The sequence below is a fragment of the Camelus dromedarius genome, chromosome 5 (assembly GCF_036321535.1).
Source record: "Camelus dromedarius isolate mCamDro1 chromosome 5, mCamDro1.pat, whole genome shotgun sequence".
Taxonomy (NCBI): domain Eukaryota; kingdom Metazoa; phylum Chordata; class Mammalia; order Artiodactyla; family Camelidae; genus Camelus; species Camelus dromedarius.
Window position 1 is genome coordinate 19,096,819 of NC_087440.1, and position 15,534 is coordinate 19,112,352.

At 42.6% G+C, this 15,534-nt stretch overlaps 1 protein-coding gene and 1 long non-coding RNA gene across 9 annotated transcripts in view; one reads left to right on the forward strand and one right to left on the reverse strand.

Moving 5' to 3' along the window:
• The window catches only part of LOC116153454 (uncharacterized), an 89,346-nt gene that overhangs the window by 19,788 nt on the left and 54,024 nt on the right, over positions 1-15,534 (reverse strand). For 2 of the 8 annotated variants that reach the window (XR_004137197.2, XR_010380861.1), the window contains exons 5-6: positions 6,545-6,678; positions 5,082-5,223 (exon numbers count right to left, since the gene is read on the reverse strand). This is a non-coding gene — a long non-coding RNA (uncharacterized LOC116153454). Of the gene's footprint in view, positions 1-3,274; positions 3,565-4,962; positions 5,224-5,273; positions 5,888-6,544; positions 6,679-15,534 lie in introns of those variants that run through there. The other 6 variants (XR_010380864.1, XR_010380863.1, XR_010380859.1 and 3 more) reach the window with 4 other exon arrangements.
• GATM (glycine amidinotransferase) lies at positions 274-12,146 on the forward strand. The gene is made up of 9 exons (XM_010994903.3): positions 274-457; positions 1,969-2,187; positions 7,252-7,447; positions 8,206-8,396; positions 9,374-9,511; positions 9,651-9,815; positions 10,078-10,141; positions 10,601-10,717; positions 11,094-12,146. Exons 1-9 carry the CDS (start codon positions 389-391, stop codon positions 11,204-11,206), a joined length of 1,272 nt encoding a protein of 423 aa, XP_010993205.1. The 5' UTR covers positions 274-388; the 3' UTR covers positions 11,207-12,146.

The window sequence follows — 15,534 nt, forward strand, 5'->3', positions numbered from 1 at the left end:
TGTATCATTACGATGATTCTTCAGAAGTCGCGTCCTCCTCCCCGTCCCCGAGACTAGGGACCTCGTTCTGGCGGACCTGGGCGGGGCTGGCGGAGCGCGGCACAAGCCAGCGGGCGGCCTGACACGCAGACAAAGGGCCAGGCCGGGGGACTCGACCCCGCGCCCCCGGGGTTCCCAACCCGGGGCGGCCCCACGCTCCGCGGGCCCCACCACCTGCTCCCGGCAGCCAATGGGGCGCGCGGGGGGGGCGGCCGGGGCGGGGCGAGGCTACAAAAGGCCTCGGGCCACGCACCCGGGCACCCCACTGCGGGCGCGCTCTCGGGAGGCTCGGACGGACGCGGCCGAGCTCTGGGCACAGTCGACTTGCGGACCAGCGGGACACCGGGCGATGCTGCGGGTGCGGTGTCTGCGCGGCGGGAGCCGCGGCGCCGAAGCGGTGCACTACATCGGTTCTCGGGTGCGTGCGCCGCCGCCTCGTCCCGCGGCCTCGTGCTCTCCCCCTCTCCTTCCCTCGCTTTCCCCCACCGGCATTGCAGGACAGTGTCCCTTCTGGGCCCCTTGGGAAGCTCGGCTTCAGGAGCCTTTGCTGGCTACCAGGGACTTGGCGGCGTCCCTGGGGAAGGGGGCGTTCGTTGGGGCCACACCCCGTGGGTGCAGCTGCTCTCCGCGCGCCTCGGACCGCGGTGCCCGTCAGCGCGGGGGGCGCCGCCCTCCCCTGCCCGACCACCGCTCGCTCCCGCCGAGCTTCTGGCCCGGGGTGGGGCCAGCAAGCAACATCTCTTAGTGAAAGGATGGCCTTACTGGGTTTCATTGCCCTGGGTGGGCAGAGTTGGGCATGCGTGTAGGGTGGATGGAAGGGAGAAGGGGCAAAGTGGGAATCGCGGACGGAGGGCGAGCGAGCAGGCCCGCTCCAAGTGTAACATGGAGTCCTGAGTCGCAAGAGGAGTTGGAGCGAATTCGGTCTGTACCCAGATTTCTGCCCAGTCCCGCCCTCTGCTTTCCTGGTATGTAAGCACGCGCCTTCAGACCCTCCCTAGCTCCTGGGACGGGAATAGCCCGGCGCTTTGGTTACCCCCTGCAACTGGTTTCAGAACAGCTGTCATTCCCTCTTGTTTGGTCTCCACCCTGGCCCCCCTCCTACCTCCCTCCTAAGGCTTTTAACAGGGTAGGATATAGATTTGGGGGCGCGGGGGGTGGGGGTGGGGTTGAGGTTTACCTAGTGTGTGAGGGACCCTCCCTGCTCTAGAGTTTATAGGCTCTACATTTTCAAAAGGCTTTTTTGAAGTTCTTAGATCCTCTCTCTGGTTGTTTTAGTTTGTATCTGGGTTGATTAATCCTTATCTTGACTAGGGAACCGTGGACCATCTGTAAAATGGAGCCTGTGGCACTGGTCATTCTTATAACTGAAATGCCAAAGGATGTGAAGTGTGTGTCAGCGATGAGAAATTTTTGGTTTGAAGCTGATTATTCTGAAAGATGAAGACAAATGCTTCTACATTTTTCACTTTCAGGGAGAGGGAAACCCTAATACTGGTAACCTTTGATACTGAAGGGGAAAGCAGTCTCCCTCCCCCAGCTGGTCTTGGCAGGGAGACACAGAGCATAAGCTTTCTGCGGTTTTCTGGAAAGAGGGTGACCCATTATCCACAGAGGAGTTGCTTCAAGCTTGATTGCAGAAGACCACTCCAAGATATAAATGGGAGTGTATGGTTGTTGGGGACAAAATCTCCTTAGGAGTGTTAAAGAGTTACACCAATTAACATAACAGATAAAAAGATAACGTATAAATAAACGAAGGTAAAAATCTCCTGTAACCCTACTACCCACCTATACACTGACATCTCTGTTTACATCCTCCTAAAAGATTTTAAAGGCCTACGTTATCCTGGGTGTTCATTCCCACCTCCACTTCCCCCTCCCCAAGTGCCCTACCGCACTACACAATAATCTTTTCTTCCTTCTTGGCAGCTTGGAAGAACTGTGACAGGATGGGTGCAGCGAACTTTCCAGAGCACCCAGGCAGCTACAGCTTCCTCCCGGAATTCCTGTGCAGCTGAAGACAAGGCCACTGATCCTTTGCCCAAGGACTGCCCTGTCTCCTCTTACAACGAATGGGACCCCTTAGAGGAAGTGATAGTGGGCAGAGCAGAAAATGCCTGTGTTCCACCATTCACTGTGGAGGTGAAGGTAAAGCAAGGCTTTCTTCACAGTTCTGAAGCGGGTTCCCTCCCCACCTTCTGCGGTCCAGCTTCTGCTCCCACCTCCTCTGTAACTGCTTTCACTTTAGCTTACTCAGGACCACCCCAATGCACTGGCTGATGTTAAGTTATCTTACCTGACATCTCTGCAGTATTTGACACTACACCAGTGACTGCTCCCTCCTTTGGGTTCGGAAGGACCTTTTCTGGGGATGTTAGTGCTTTCACTAGTCCTCACACCTTCTTCCTTCACTGTTTGGAATGTTGGGGTTGAACAGAATTTCACTTTAGCTGTTCTCACTTTGGTCCAGATCTCTCTCCACTCCACTCTGGTCTGGTTCTCTCTCTCTCTAATTCTGTCCAGATGAACACGTTAAACTCCTTACTGGATATTGCCACTGGACCTCAGACGTGGCACAACTGAGTTCAACTGCCAGCTGCTCCGCTAATCTGAGCCCTTCATTCCTTCCTTTTAGTTTTTGGCATTCCTATGTTTTCAAGCTAAAACATCACACACTCATCATTTATTACTCTTTCAGTCACATCCTTCTCATCCATTTTCCAAGATCTAACAAGTCTTTTGTCAAAATGAACCTTGCCTTCATCCCTCTGCTATTACCTTGGGTCAGTATCTCCCCTACTGCCTGGACTACTGCTGTTAACTCCTGACTACCCTCCCCGATTTGTATACTCCCCAAACCACCTCCAGCTTCTATCAGCCCAACTAGACTACTCACTGTTCTCCAAACAAGCCTCAGGGCTTTGCTCCCACCTAGGACCCTTGCACCTAACTTCCTGCACTCTTCTTGTCTGCAGTTTAAACGCCCCCCTTACTACCACTAGTTCCCGTAGTACTTTCCACAAAGCTTTCCAGATTTCCCTGGCAGCAAGTAATATCTTTCTTGTTTTCAACTCTTAATGTTCTTTGTAATAGATTCTTATAACCAGAGCCTGTGTGGGCTGGTGTTCAGGTTGTATAGTGCACAAGGGTCCCCATCCACACTGGAGGCACAGCCTAAGCTTCCATTAATAATGGGTTACAAATATAGCTTCAGTGTACTTAAATTCTTCCTGAATATTAACATTTTTATTTGTAATGTGGGTTGAGGAAATAAGTTCTGTTACATCACTGTCATCAGTATCAGAAATGTTGCCTACCTAGTATCAGGACTCCAGAGTTATTAGCACAAAAGAACTTGCTTTCTTTCAGGAGAGATACGATGTCTACGTAGAAGCAAAGACTAAGTATCTCATGGCAACTGGCAAGGCAGTTGAATTGAAATGCCAGGAGAGTGAAGGGAAAAGCGATGACCAAATGCTGGATACTTAGGAAGTCTTCTCAAAGAAAACGATTCCTGAGTTAGACCTTGAAGACAGGGTAATAGAAAAAGTAATAACTTCTAATTGTTCTGGAACTACCTTTGGTTCTGATACTTGAAATCTGATGAACAGATTAATTTATATATCATTCACATGTTTAAGAAAGGCATGATCTTTTAAAAATTCTTTTCTTGGAAAGAAGTCCTACCCCCTAACCGTTTTAATTGGGTGAAATTAAATTTCTAATTCAGGCAGTCATTTATCCTTCTACTTGTCTTTAAAATTGACTTTTATACCATGTGATTGTACGGAATCAGAATTCTTACACATTATTCTGAGTTCTTTGCCACTTGATTTATGATTTTAGATTTTGTAATTTCATGGGCTTGTGGGAAATGTGCCAGGCTCAATTCAGGAGATCAGGACTGAATTAGGTATTTGATAAAAGCTTATTAGCTAATCAGTTAATTACCTGTTTGACCTCGTGACCCTGATACCGCTCCCCGCCCCCATTACTGGGCCTCAGTAAAATGAAGCTATTAAGAGGTTTGCTGTCTACCTAACAAGATTAAATAGCAAGGTAAAAAGTTACACGTTAAGTATTTTTAAAGGACAGAACCACAACTCATTATAGTTGTAGGGATGCAGTTTGCCAATGACCTTTACGTCCACTGAGGGTGTAATGATAATAGCGGATAGATAATAAATAATAGTAGCATTAGCATATGATTTCATTCATTTGTCTGGTTATTTCTGCTTATTGCCACATATGAAACTAGGTATTGAGAGAGAGGAAATTAAATTTAAGATATGCATGGCCCCTAGAAGGCAAGATATGCATGGCCCCAACCTTTCAGTTGGAGAAAAATGACACAGTATATTAATCAGCTTGGGATAAATGAAAGATAAAATAATATAGCAAACTGTTCACAGGCAATTAGCTATCTTGGAAGATATAAGTGCTAGAGAAATTTTATGGGAGTAAGGAACATAGCTGTCAGGAAGCATGATTTTTGATAGCTGTATAGCTTTTTATCCTGTAAAACATAATGAATACTTTCCATCAAATATGTGCTTTTTGTTTTGCTTTTGTCTTTTTAAATAAGGCCCTTGATAAGGGACCTTTTATAAAATACAAAGTCAATCAAGGTTAATGTAATATAAGTTTGCAGCTGGATAAATAAGTTTCTTTTGAGATTTCCTAACCTTCCAAAAGACAGTATTTAAAATTCCTTTGGCAAACACCCCTGAAGGATTTTAGGCTCTGAAAGACTATAAAGTTTCTAGGAATGCAGCCACATCTCTGCAACAGATTATTAAAAATGTCACATGCTAAGCGTTTATTATAATGTTTTTTATCTTGCAGACACTTGGTAAATGATTGCTAACTCATTTAGCAGGGTTATAAATGAAGTGTAAATAATCTCCAGCTATCTCTTGGAAAATATATGTGGCCTGATCATTTGAACTTTGTCCAATCTTAGCCAAAGTATGAGCCATATGAGAGAATTCACACTTGTTCAAATTAACTTCTTCTCCCAGGAAAGTTTACTTTATACTTACCAAGCAAGCTCTACTCTGCACAGATAGTCACATGGGATACTTTGGAATGTGTCCAGTGAGACAACATGGCTGTGTATCTGCTGTAACCTAGTGTTTAATTTTCAAAGGCTTCTTGTCCCTTCGTGGACTGCAAGCGATGTGCCTGGCATGAGAAGGAGGAAGTGGTGAATGGATGAGTAGTACCAGGATGTGTCTGAGGGGAATATAAAGAGTCATTATTATCCTCTCCTCTGGCTGCTGCTGCAGGACTTCCTAGGAGTAGAAACCCGTAGAGTGCTTTTATTTTGTTTTGTTTCTTAAAGGAATGGATTGCTCTTATCAACTTTTTAGCACTGATAACATTTTTCATGGGCCAAAAATTGAGTTTCTTTTTTGCCTACAGATCTTTAAAAACAAATCAACCAACTAATCATTTAGAAAGGAGTTGGCAAGCTTTTTCTGTACAGGGCCAGACAATAACTATTTTGGGCTTTGCAGACCACAGGTCTCTGTCCAAACTACTCCACTCTCAACTCTGCCACTGTAGTGCAAAACCACCACAGGCAATATGTAAACGAATGCACGTGTCTGTGTTCCCGTAAAACTTTATTTACAAAAACAGGCAGAGGGCCAGATTTGGCCCACGGACTTCAGTTTGCCAACCCCTGTTTCAGAGCTTCACTGGCATCCTTCCTGTCTGAAGACCTGTTTTTCAGGTTCTTATTCCATCTCCAGCAGGCTCAGCTCCAGCCTAATTGATGTGAACCCAGATAGTAAACTAACAAGAGGCAGGTCTGCTTCCATATGTTTGAACAGAGATAGGAAATCTGGAAAAGACATTGTCTTTGACATTAAAGAGCTAGACATCTAGATGCAGTCTATTTCATTACCCAGTTTCTCCTTCTTTTTGGTACTTAACCACTATCTGAAATTGATTTGTGATGGAAACCTTATCAGACATGATCAGGACTGGTAGTTAGTTGGTTAATCAATATAAGGAAAAATCAATATAAGAAAAAATTTTTGAATACTTGCTTTAAACATTTTTTTAAAACTTAAAATATATAAATGTATATTGCTTTGCCAATCTTTTGATGAAGGTCCGAGGCTTTTTCTTAGTGTTTGCATCTTCTGATTGGAATTCTGCTTTATCTATCTTGATAAATTATATCCATATGCATCACCTATATTTTCCAGTGTATTTCTTTAATTTGAGAACTTTGCACATGCACAAGAATCTGAATGAAGAATCCATCTAGATTTCTATACTTCTGAAAACTAGTATTTTACAGTTGTTGCACCTACCCTAATTCAACAGTCATTGTTAGCAAATTGATTGAGCCTTTTTAAAGCATTCAACTGCTTTCCATTCAGATGTCTTTTAAAATGCATGTAACCCTTGGACACTTTCTAAATGTTAAGCATCCCCCACTCCCCCCGCCCGCTACTTAAAAATGTGTGAATTCACTTGTCAGGTCACTTACTTTTATGGTGAATGGATGTGAAGCAACAGGAGAGCTCGGATGGACTGAGGAGAGGAGACTCGCTGGCAGGGAAGGGTAGGAAGCCCCAGAGGCAGACTTGCCCTGCCGCACAATTTTGCCAAGCAGTGATTCTGCTGAATGAGAAAATCAGTCATGAGTTTTTAAAAGAAACAAAGCACATTTGAGGATATGTCCCTAACCTTTAAGCGGGCAGTGCCCTATTTTCCTACAAAATCTGCGGTGGTGTTTTTCGGACAGACTTCTGGGATGCATGGACAGCTCACGGTTTTCTCTTAGTGTAGGTGTGCTTTTTCTCCCCTTAAGCTATTTTGTTTGTTTTCTTATTTCATTGAGACTGTCTAACAGGAGCACCATGTCCTGTTTGTCTGTGAAGCATGAAAAACCTGGCCTAGGTGGATTCCAAGCCCATCTAAGGGCAGACATGCTGTGCACGGTAGGGCACGGGGTCTCAGGCAGAAGGAACAAAGGTCTCAAAACATGAAGAGAATTTAGAGATCATCATTCAACAGATCTTGAGTGTCTTCGCAGAGAGTCAGTGTGCCTGGTTCTGGAGATCTACACTGGACCAGATGTGGTCTCAGTCTCAGTTCTGTCAAGTTACACAAGTTATTGCTCACCACCTCCGAGCCTGTCCTGAGCTCTGTTTTTCTCCTGTAAGTACTTCACTTACTTTCTTCTGGTTCTAGGCCAACACATATGAAAAGTACTGGCCTTTTTACCAGAAGAATGGGGGCCATTATTTTCCCAAAGATCACTTGAAAAAGGCTGTTGCCGAAATTGAAGAAATGTGCAATATTTTAAAAATGGAAGGAGTGACAGTGAGGAGGCCCGACCCCATCGACTGGTCGCTGAAGTACAAAACTCCTGATTTTGAGTCTACGGGTAAGTGACGTCCGACACTTAAGCTGCCAGTGTCTTAATTTTTCATCTCTCAGTGTGAAAGGAGAGAGCTCTGATAATTTCTCAAGAGATCCCTGTGGTCTAATAACCCTTCAAAACTTTAAAGATTATTTAGGAACAGTCTGGTTCTTTTTGATAAGATTAAGATATACACATTCTAAACTCCATTGTAAATCTAGAATCTTCCTGAAAGAGGCACTTTTCCTAAGCTTTATGAACACTTCCTTACCTAAAAACAGTGGATTCCATTTAATTTTCCTCAAGAATGGACGTGAAAAGGGAACAGAAACATTGCCATTTTATTTTTAATTGATATTGCTGTGGGATTGTTCTTGTGCCTGAGTTCAGTGTGTTCTAATTTACAGTTGTAGAAGTGATCTTGGCCCAGTTTTTATCTCGTGCCGTGATACTCCTTGAGAAACTGTGTTAGGAGTTACAAAAGGTGAAAACCTGGTGGTTCAAGATCTCTTTGAACAAGGACATTATTGCTTCTTTTTTTTCTTTTCTTTTTTTTTTCTTGGCTTCACCATCCCAACACAGAATTTGTGAATTCATGTTGACAGCCTAGCATGTATCATTTCATATTTTCTATGTGCATATAAATATATACAAATACACATACAGGTTTTCTGTAATTTTTGTTTTACTTTTTAACCAAAGACTGAGGTCATATTATATAGGCTCTTCTATCTTGGAAGTTAGCATCGCTGAGGCTGTTGTGGAACTCTGTGGCCCGACAGGTTTATATGGTGCGATGCCTCGAGACATCCTGATAGTTGTGGGAAATGAGATTATCGAGGCTCCCATGGCCTGGCGCGCCCGCTTCTTTGAGTACCGCGCATACAGAGCAATTATCAAAGACTACTTCCGCCGCGGGGCCAAGTGGACAACGGCTCCTAAGCCCACAATGGCTGATGAGCTTTATGACCAGGTGAGCCCCCCACTGTAGGCAAGCTTATTGGTAACATTTCTAATTAATCCACAGAGACTGAGATAGAGATTCTCTGACAGCTTGTATTTGCTGTGCATTCCAGAAAGTGAGAACATCACCTACCTTTTTAAAAAATGATTATTTTATGATGAAAATAAGAGTAAATGACATTGTGATAATAATGGTAAGAGTAGTAATAACACTTCTTGGTGTTTACCGTGTGCTGGGTATTGAGTTAAGCTCTTTATTTACATCCTCAGCCCTGTTTATTCTGCACAATAACCCCATGAATGAGTGGTATCATTCCACTGCAGGGAGGAAAACTTGCCTAAAATCACACAGCCATTCCTTGGTGGAGACAGAAAAGTCACTAGGCTGAACTCCACTCTCTTCTTCTAGAAGAAGAATTTGGTCTCCAGGACATACTCAGTGAGAGGAAGTATATGTCCCTTACTAGATCACTTACTATGGGATCATTTATAGAAAGAAATAAAAAATCAAAATTTCTTCTAGGAGTTTAAAGACAGAAGTAAGTAATGAATCAATTGCACCACAACCAATCAGATTTGGTAGGGGATGCATGGCATCCCATTTTATGATATGGGTTAGGCTCAGGACCAAATTCCTCTTCTAAAAGAACAGAATGACCTCATCCTGTTGATTTTCAGTATTGTAGAGAGCTACATAACTCAATGTATGGGTCATGGAATATTTTCAGAATCATTACTGCCTCTCTACCACTTGCTTCCAAGTATCAGGAACTTGTCATGCGTAGTTTTTAATTTTTTGTTTTGTTTTGGTTTATTTTGGTTTGGTTTGCATGGGACTACCTCTTCTCCAGGCATGTTTTAGCCTAGAACAGGGTGGTAGTATTTTGGGAAATGATGAGGTTGAACTAATTGTCTTGGCAATGAAGGTGCTATGAATCATTTCCTCATGACCAACGCACTGTCTGCGTTCATTCTTATTCCAATTAGGATTACCCCATCCATTCTGTAGAAGACAGACACAAATTGGCTGCTCAGGGAAAATTTGTGACGACTGAGTTTGAGCCATGCTTTGATGCTGCTGACTTCATTCGAGCTGGAAGAGATATCTTTGCACAGAGAAGCCAGGTTGATAAAGACTGCCTTGGAAATTTCTCACTTTATTATTATATTTTATATTCCCAAATTAAAACATTCTCATCTTATTTTTAGTTTTCTAAACACAGAATCAAATATTTTTAGATTTATGTCTTCCTTTTGTTTTCAGGTTACAAACTACATGGGCATTGAATGGATGCGTAAGCATCTCGCTCCAGACTACAGAGTGCACATCATCTCCTTTAAAGACCCCAATCCGATGCACATTGACGCCACCTTCAATATCATCGGGCCTGGTCTGGTGCTTTCCAACCCGGACCGCCCCTGTCACCAGGTAGGGGAGTTCTTAGGACTCTGGAAGAGCCACAGAGTCTGGCAACTGAAGGAACTGCCACTTTTATTTTCAGCACTTCCATGATTCCTAATGGTTCTAAATGACAAATTTAGCGGTGCTCGACATTCCTAAGATCAAACATGGGCAGTTGAGAAGACCACTTCTCAAAAAGAATGATTAATTATAAGGGCGCTATTAGAGACCAAGAATGATAAGAATAGCTTTAAGCCTCTTTGAGTTTGTTTTTTTTTCGGTCTTGCAGATTGATCTTTTCAAGAAAGCAGGATGGACCATAGTTACTCCTCCAACACCAGTCATCCCGGATGGTATGTTTCCTTTTATATACTTGCAGCCTAAAATGATTCCTTCAGTGGCCAGGAGTCTTCCGCCTCTAGTCACCAGCCACATTTTGGCAATTTAGAATGTTTCCCTGGGAAGGCGTCAACTGGTGTTTGGGACTGCGGGTACCAGAACAAGGATGGACTTGTGTCCACAACCTCTCCTTCCATAGAAAATGAAAGTGAAAAGGCAGGAAAAAATCAATATAAAACAACATTGCAGAAAGCAAGAAATGACTTTTTTAAGAAAACGGTGAAATCTAAATGTGTAATGAGTATAGATTGATTCATAACATTTATTGATAGTCTTGGGATTAAAATAAAATTTCACTGGGAAAGCGAACCACTGAAAGAACTGAGCTGTCACTTGAATATGCCTCACTTTTGAACCCTGGCTTTGAACAAAAATGACAGCAGACGTGATTTAACAGTTGTTGCTGTTTTTAGATCACCCACTCTGGATGTCGTCCAAATGGCTTTCCATGAATGTCTTAATGCTGGATGAAAAGCGTGTTATGGTGGATGCCAACGAAGTCCCGATTCAAAAGATGTTTGAGAAGCTGGGTACGTACAATAAACGAAACATGTTGCCATATTCGAAAATATTAAATGAGAAGAAATGACCTGCTAGGTCTGATGTATGATTGATCTAATTCAATTTTAGAGGTAACAAGTTATTATTTCATAGACGGACAATATTTTTGTTTTCAACAATCACAACCTCAAAAGGTTGGAGATGCATCCCAGGTTCCTTAGATACCCCTTTAGCAATAAGTTTATCAAACTTCTATGATTTATCTGACCTCCTGGTGCTCATGTGTGGAGAACTACCTCTTTGCAGATGAGCATAGAGATGACTCAGCCGTTTTCAGGCTGATTTCTGTAGGAGAAACTTCATGTCAGTCCGTCTGACTAGCTACGTCTCTCTCTTCCCACGCAGGTATCAGTACCATTAAGGTTAACATTCGTAACGCCAATTCCCTGGGAGGAGGCTTCCACTGCTGGACCTGCGATGTCCGGCGCCGAGGCGCCCTGCAGTCCTACTTCGACTGACCGGGCCAGGGGCTGGGGCTCGGCCTCAAATAAACCTAGGAGGTTTAGGGACAAAGCTCATTCTCCTGCTTTAAAAAGTGCATGAACTGTAGTGCTTTAAACAATCATATCCTTAATAGGGGTCTTAAGCCTGGTTTACTTTTATTACGTTTCTTTGATAAAAGGAAAATAACTTGTGTTAGGTCTTACTCTCTACTCCTACGTTTTTCACTATTTGGATTCAAGCATAAAAAACTTGGTGGATGTCTGCCAAAACAAAAATTAGTCATTTGAGTAACTTGGTCACTAACATTTAACCATCTACCTCTGTTTTTAATTTTCTTTCCAAAAGGCAGCTTAAAATTTTGTTCCTAATCTTCACTTTTTTTTTTCCTTTTTGCAGACTCTGAATATTTGTATCACTTCTTTTTTCTAAATGAAAGACTTAGAATGTACACAGATATTAAGTAGAACCAGAATTGTCTCTTTTTCTAATAAGGGATTTGGGTAATTTTTAATTTTTTGTTTTTACAAAAATAACCTGGACTATGCAAAAATTTAAGTGAATTTTCCATGAACGTTTTTAATATTCTCATCTCAACATTGGTAACATTTGCTACTAGAAGCCTTTTCATACAACTTACCTCATTTCAAGTGATTTATTTTAATCTCTTTTTCTTCTCTGCCCAAAATTTTACAGAAATATTTAGTGCAATAGGCTGTTACCATCAGTTCCCATTCCTAAATTTTGATGTTCAGTATCTAATGGATACATTGCATCTTTGGTGATCTAAGATTTGTTTACAGATGTGCAAATTATTTGAAGCACAGACTTAAAAAGCATTAAAAAAAAAAAAACTAATGGAGGTAAAACCTACATGTGACGTGAAATACTTTTAATGTTGGATACTGTACGTGTATTTTTATTCTAATAAACTTTTGTGTTACGGAATAGATTTTATTAGAGTTTGGCATCAGTCTACTTATTTTAAGCATAAATAAATTTGAGGAATGTAGCTCTTGGAACAGAATTCTAATGCTTTGAAATAATCAATATATTCATCCCTAGTAGATAAAATTTTAAACCTAATACTTGTATTCAGAAATGTTTAGCAGAGTCAGATTTTACGTATTATTAATTAATTCAATCATTCAAAAATATCTGAATGTCTTCTGAATGTAAGGGACTAATCCTAGGCCCCCCAAAAGAAAAATGTCTCCGTTCTCAAGATGCTCAATGTTTTGACTCAAGAAAAATCCAGGAGGGGGATGAGGAAGGGGGGTAGATGGACTTCGGAGTGGTCGTGGGTTTTGACCATGCCTTTTGTATCCTGGTATCTTTTTTCATCCACCACAGAAACACTTGTCAGTTCTGCACTTGGACGGATTCCTGCTTAATAAACTTTACAGTCGGGTGGATTGGCGCACACATAGGGTATAAATTCCCAGGTCTAAATACTACTCAGCAATCCCATCACACATCCCTCCACGTTCTCCTCAGTGGCTGTTCCAGACCTTCTCTGCGTTGTCTTATCTGATCGTGGCGTTTCATTTTTCACCTGTCGGTTCCCCCAGTTTTTCTGCTTCAGCCCCCTACAGACTTACCTGCATTTGCCTTCTCTGGTTAAATTCTTTCTCTCCTTGCCTGTACTAGCTAAGATTCTAAAGAGAAAAGTCAGGTCTTCCTCTCATCACTCGCCTTTACTTCTCAACCCTCTACAAAGAGACACTTCTCTCACTGCTGCAGGAAAAGAGGTGAGCCTTCTGTCCAGGTCTAAGCCACACAACTGTCCTTTGATTCTAATCTTTCTCTCCTCTTTCAGGAACTTGCTGCATCAATGATCATCTTTCTTACAACTCCAGCCTGAGTGTGTGTTTTCCTTCAGCAAACAGTCATGCTCAAAATAATGTTCGAAACAAAAATTATTCCTCTGGCAACTTCATTATCCTTTAGAGCTAAGCCTCCAGCAAGAATACATCTACTCTCTCTACTTTTCACCTTCACTGACTCCTCAATCTCTTGCTATCTGGTTTTTACCTTATCACTTCAGTGTACTGACAATATGCCTGACCTGACTTCTCAGTGTCATTTCCAGCAGACACTGTTCAGGCCTTACTGACCATTCCCTTGTCTCTCCTCTTTTGGGTTTCTGAGATACCACTTCCTCCCATCTCTTCCGACTGATTTTTGAGCTCCTTCACTGGGTTGTCTTCTTCCTACATTAAGGGCTGGATGTTGACAGGGTCCTGTGCTCGGGCCTTTTCTCCTCTCCTACATCCTCCTGGGTGAGCACATCTGTGCACAGGTCTTCCCCTCCGCATGTCCACCGATGACTCCCAGGGGAAGGGAGGCCCTGTGCCTAGACCGTCTAGCCGAGGCCTGATCCTCAGCCCCAGGTCCTGTTCCCACCTGTCGGTGGGTGTTATCTGGACGTGCAAAGGCACTGCAGGCTCAACACGATATCACAATTGACTCATTTGGCCAAGCCACTCTGGACTTTTCCCTCTTCATCTCATCTTGTCTCTTCTGTTGGCCTTTTGCATTGTTATTAATTAAGACAATTATTTCAGCAAAGATGGCAGTCCCTATTTTTAGATCCTCTGACACCACTTGTGGGTATGCTCTCTTATCAAAGTTGTGGAGGAAACAGAAGCAGCCTGGTCTCCACCAACAGCTGCTGTCAGGTTTCTTTTCCTTCTGTCATCCACCGCTTCTGCAACCCAGTGGCTTCTCTGGGATCTGGAGCAGACAGAAAGCCCACCATCTCTGCTGTAGATTCCAGGTTTCCAGATCACACACCAACCACTTCCATTACCAGTCCCCCCAGGGAACAGCAAGCCTTTTATAACTTACCATCTAGAGGAAACGGCTATGCATATTAGGATGAACCCGCTGTCATCATGAATTTAATTTAAATACAAATATCTAATATTGCCATATAGGGTAGGTCCAGTTCCTAGTTAAAAAGCAAGGTATTGTTTTCAGGAATCGTCTTTTAAAAGTAAAGTTCGTGGATCTGACCAATATAGTGTGTTAACTTGTAACTACATAGGAATACCACCCAACAGTTCAAAAGAATGGAAAAACAGACTATTTCTATCTCAGATTTTTTTTGCCAAGTTTTTGGATGCAGAGGATCTTTTTTTTTAAGATGTCAGAATAATATGAAAAATACTCAGACTCCCATCATTTAGTGCACTAACAGTAACAGTTAAATGAGGTTTGATTGCTATAGACGCATAGGACTCAAAATGATGATGCTTATACATCTATTCCAGGAAAAGGACACAATGTAGCAACAGTATTAAAGTAAGGATGTGCATCAGAGCCAAAGGCCATCGCACAGCAAAGAGTCCAGGGCAGCCAAGCCCGAGCTGCATTTGTTATCCCTCTGTAAGGGCTGTCTGCACATACTGTCTCAGATCTGGAACCACCATTAGGGGAAGGAACATCTCAGAACCAAGGGGCCCAAGACAGTCTCGACCAGGGTTTCTCATCCTTGTCAGTCACATGGGCATATATTTGCTATGTAACTAGCTCTGGTGACAGAACCCTCTTGGTATCTCAGACCAGGTGCAAATCATGAATTTCACTGTTATCAATAAACAGTGTCAACACCTTGCCCCAAAACTCCTCCCACCCACAGTTACAAAGCAGCACTAATAATCAGTAGACTTTATGCTTGGACTGGAGGTCAGTGTCAGGTGGGTACTTATTTTAGCAAAAGAGCTCCAGCCAACTCCAGTCCTCCACAAATTAACCCTCACGGCACAGTTTATCCCCCTGACCCACAATCAAGAATTTTTTATGACTAACTGATCACTCTTAGTCTGAGAGCCATCACTTGCCTGACGATACCATATAATCAAGGGAAAAATCAAAATGTACATGCAGATTCCACACATTTGTAATCATTGGCAAGGGGCTGGTATAAGTCTAAGCAACAGCTGAACGATCCAAAAATTCCAGCATAAACTTTCTGGCATTTTTGAACTAACTTTACAGTCTGTCTGTCTACTTGTCCTGCAGCCATCTCTGTGTTTTATGGTATGTATCCGCTGAGAGATTAAGAGGCTGTGGTCAACCTACCATGATGCAGGTCAGAATTTTCTTCATGTCAGTTCTCCTCCACAGGGACAATATCCGCAGGGGGATTCAATCTCCCAATATAATTGATTGTCAATATCAGTATTATCCTAGTTTTTATTAATTATATCCAGTTACCTAATGGAAATATACCCTTAATCCCCCTCCTGTTAAGTTGCAAGACACTCCGCTGTAATTTTGTGGACTAGTCCTTCAATCACGTGTTACCTCTCATTTTTAAAAGCAGATGTTTTAATTGTAT

What these genes read in the sequence shown, in the direction of transcription:
- GATM (XM_010994903.3), top strand. Translation starts at nt 389, where the DNA reads ATGCTGCGGGTGCGGTGTCTGCGCGGCGGGAGCCGCGGCGCCGAAGCG. An exon ending in TCCTGATTTTGAGTCTACGG is followed by an intron (nt 7,448 to 8,205) that starts GTAAGTGACGTC and finishes GTGGCCCGACAG; the next exon opens with GTTTATATGGTGCGATGCCT. An exon ending in AAAGATGTTTGAGAAGCTGG is followed by an intron (nt 10,718 to 11,093) that starts GTACGTACAATA and finishes CTTCCCACGCAG; the next exon opens with GTATCAGTACCATTAAGGTT.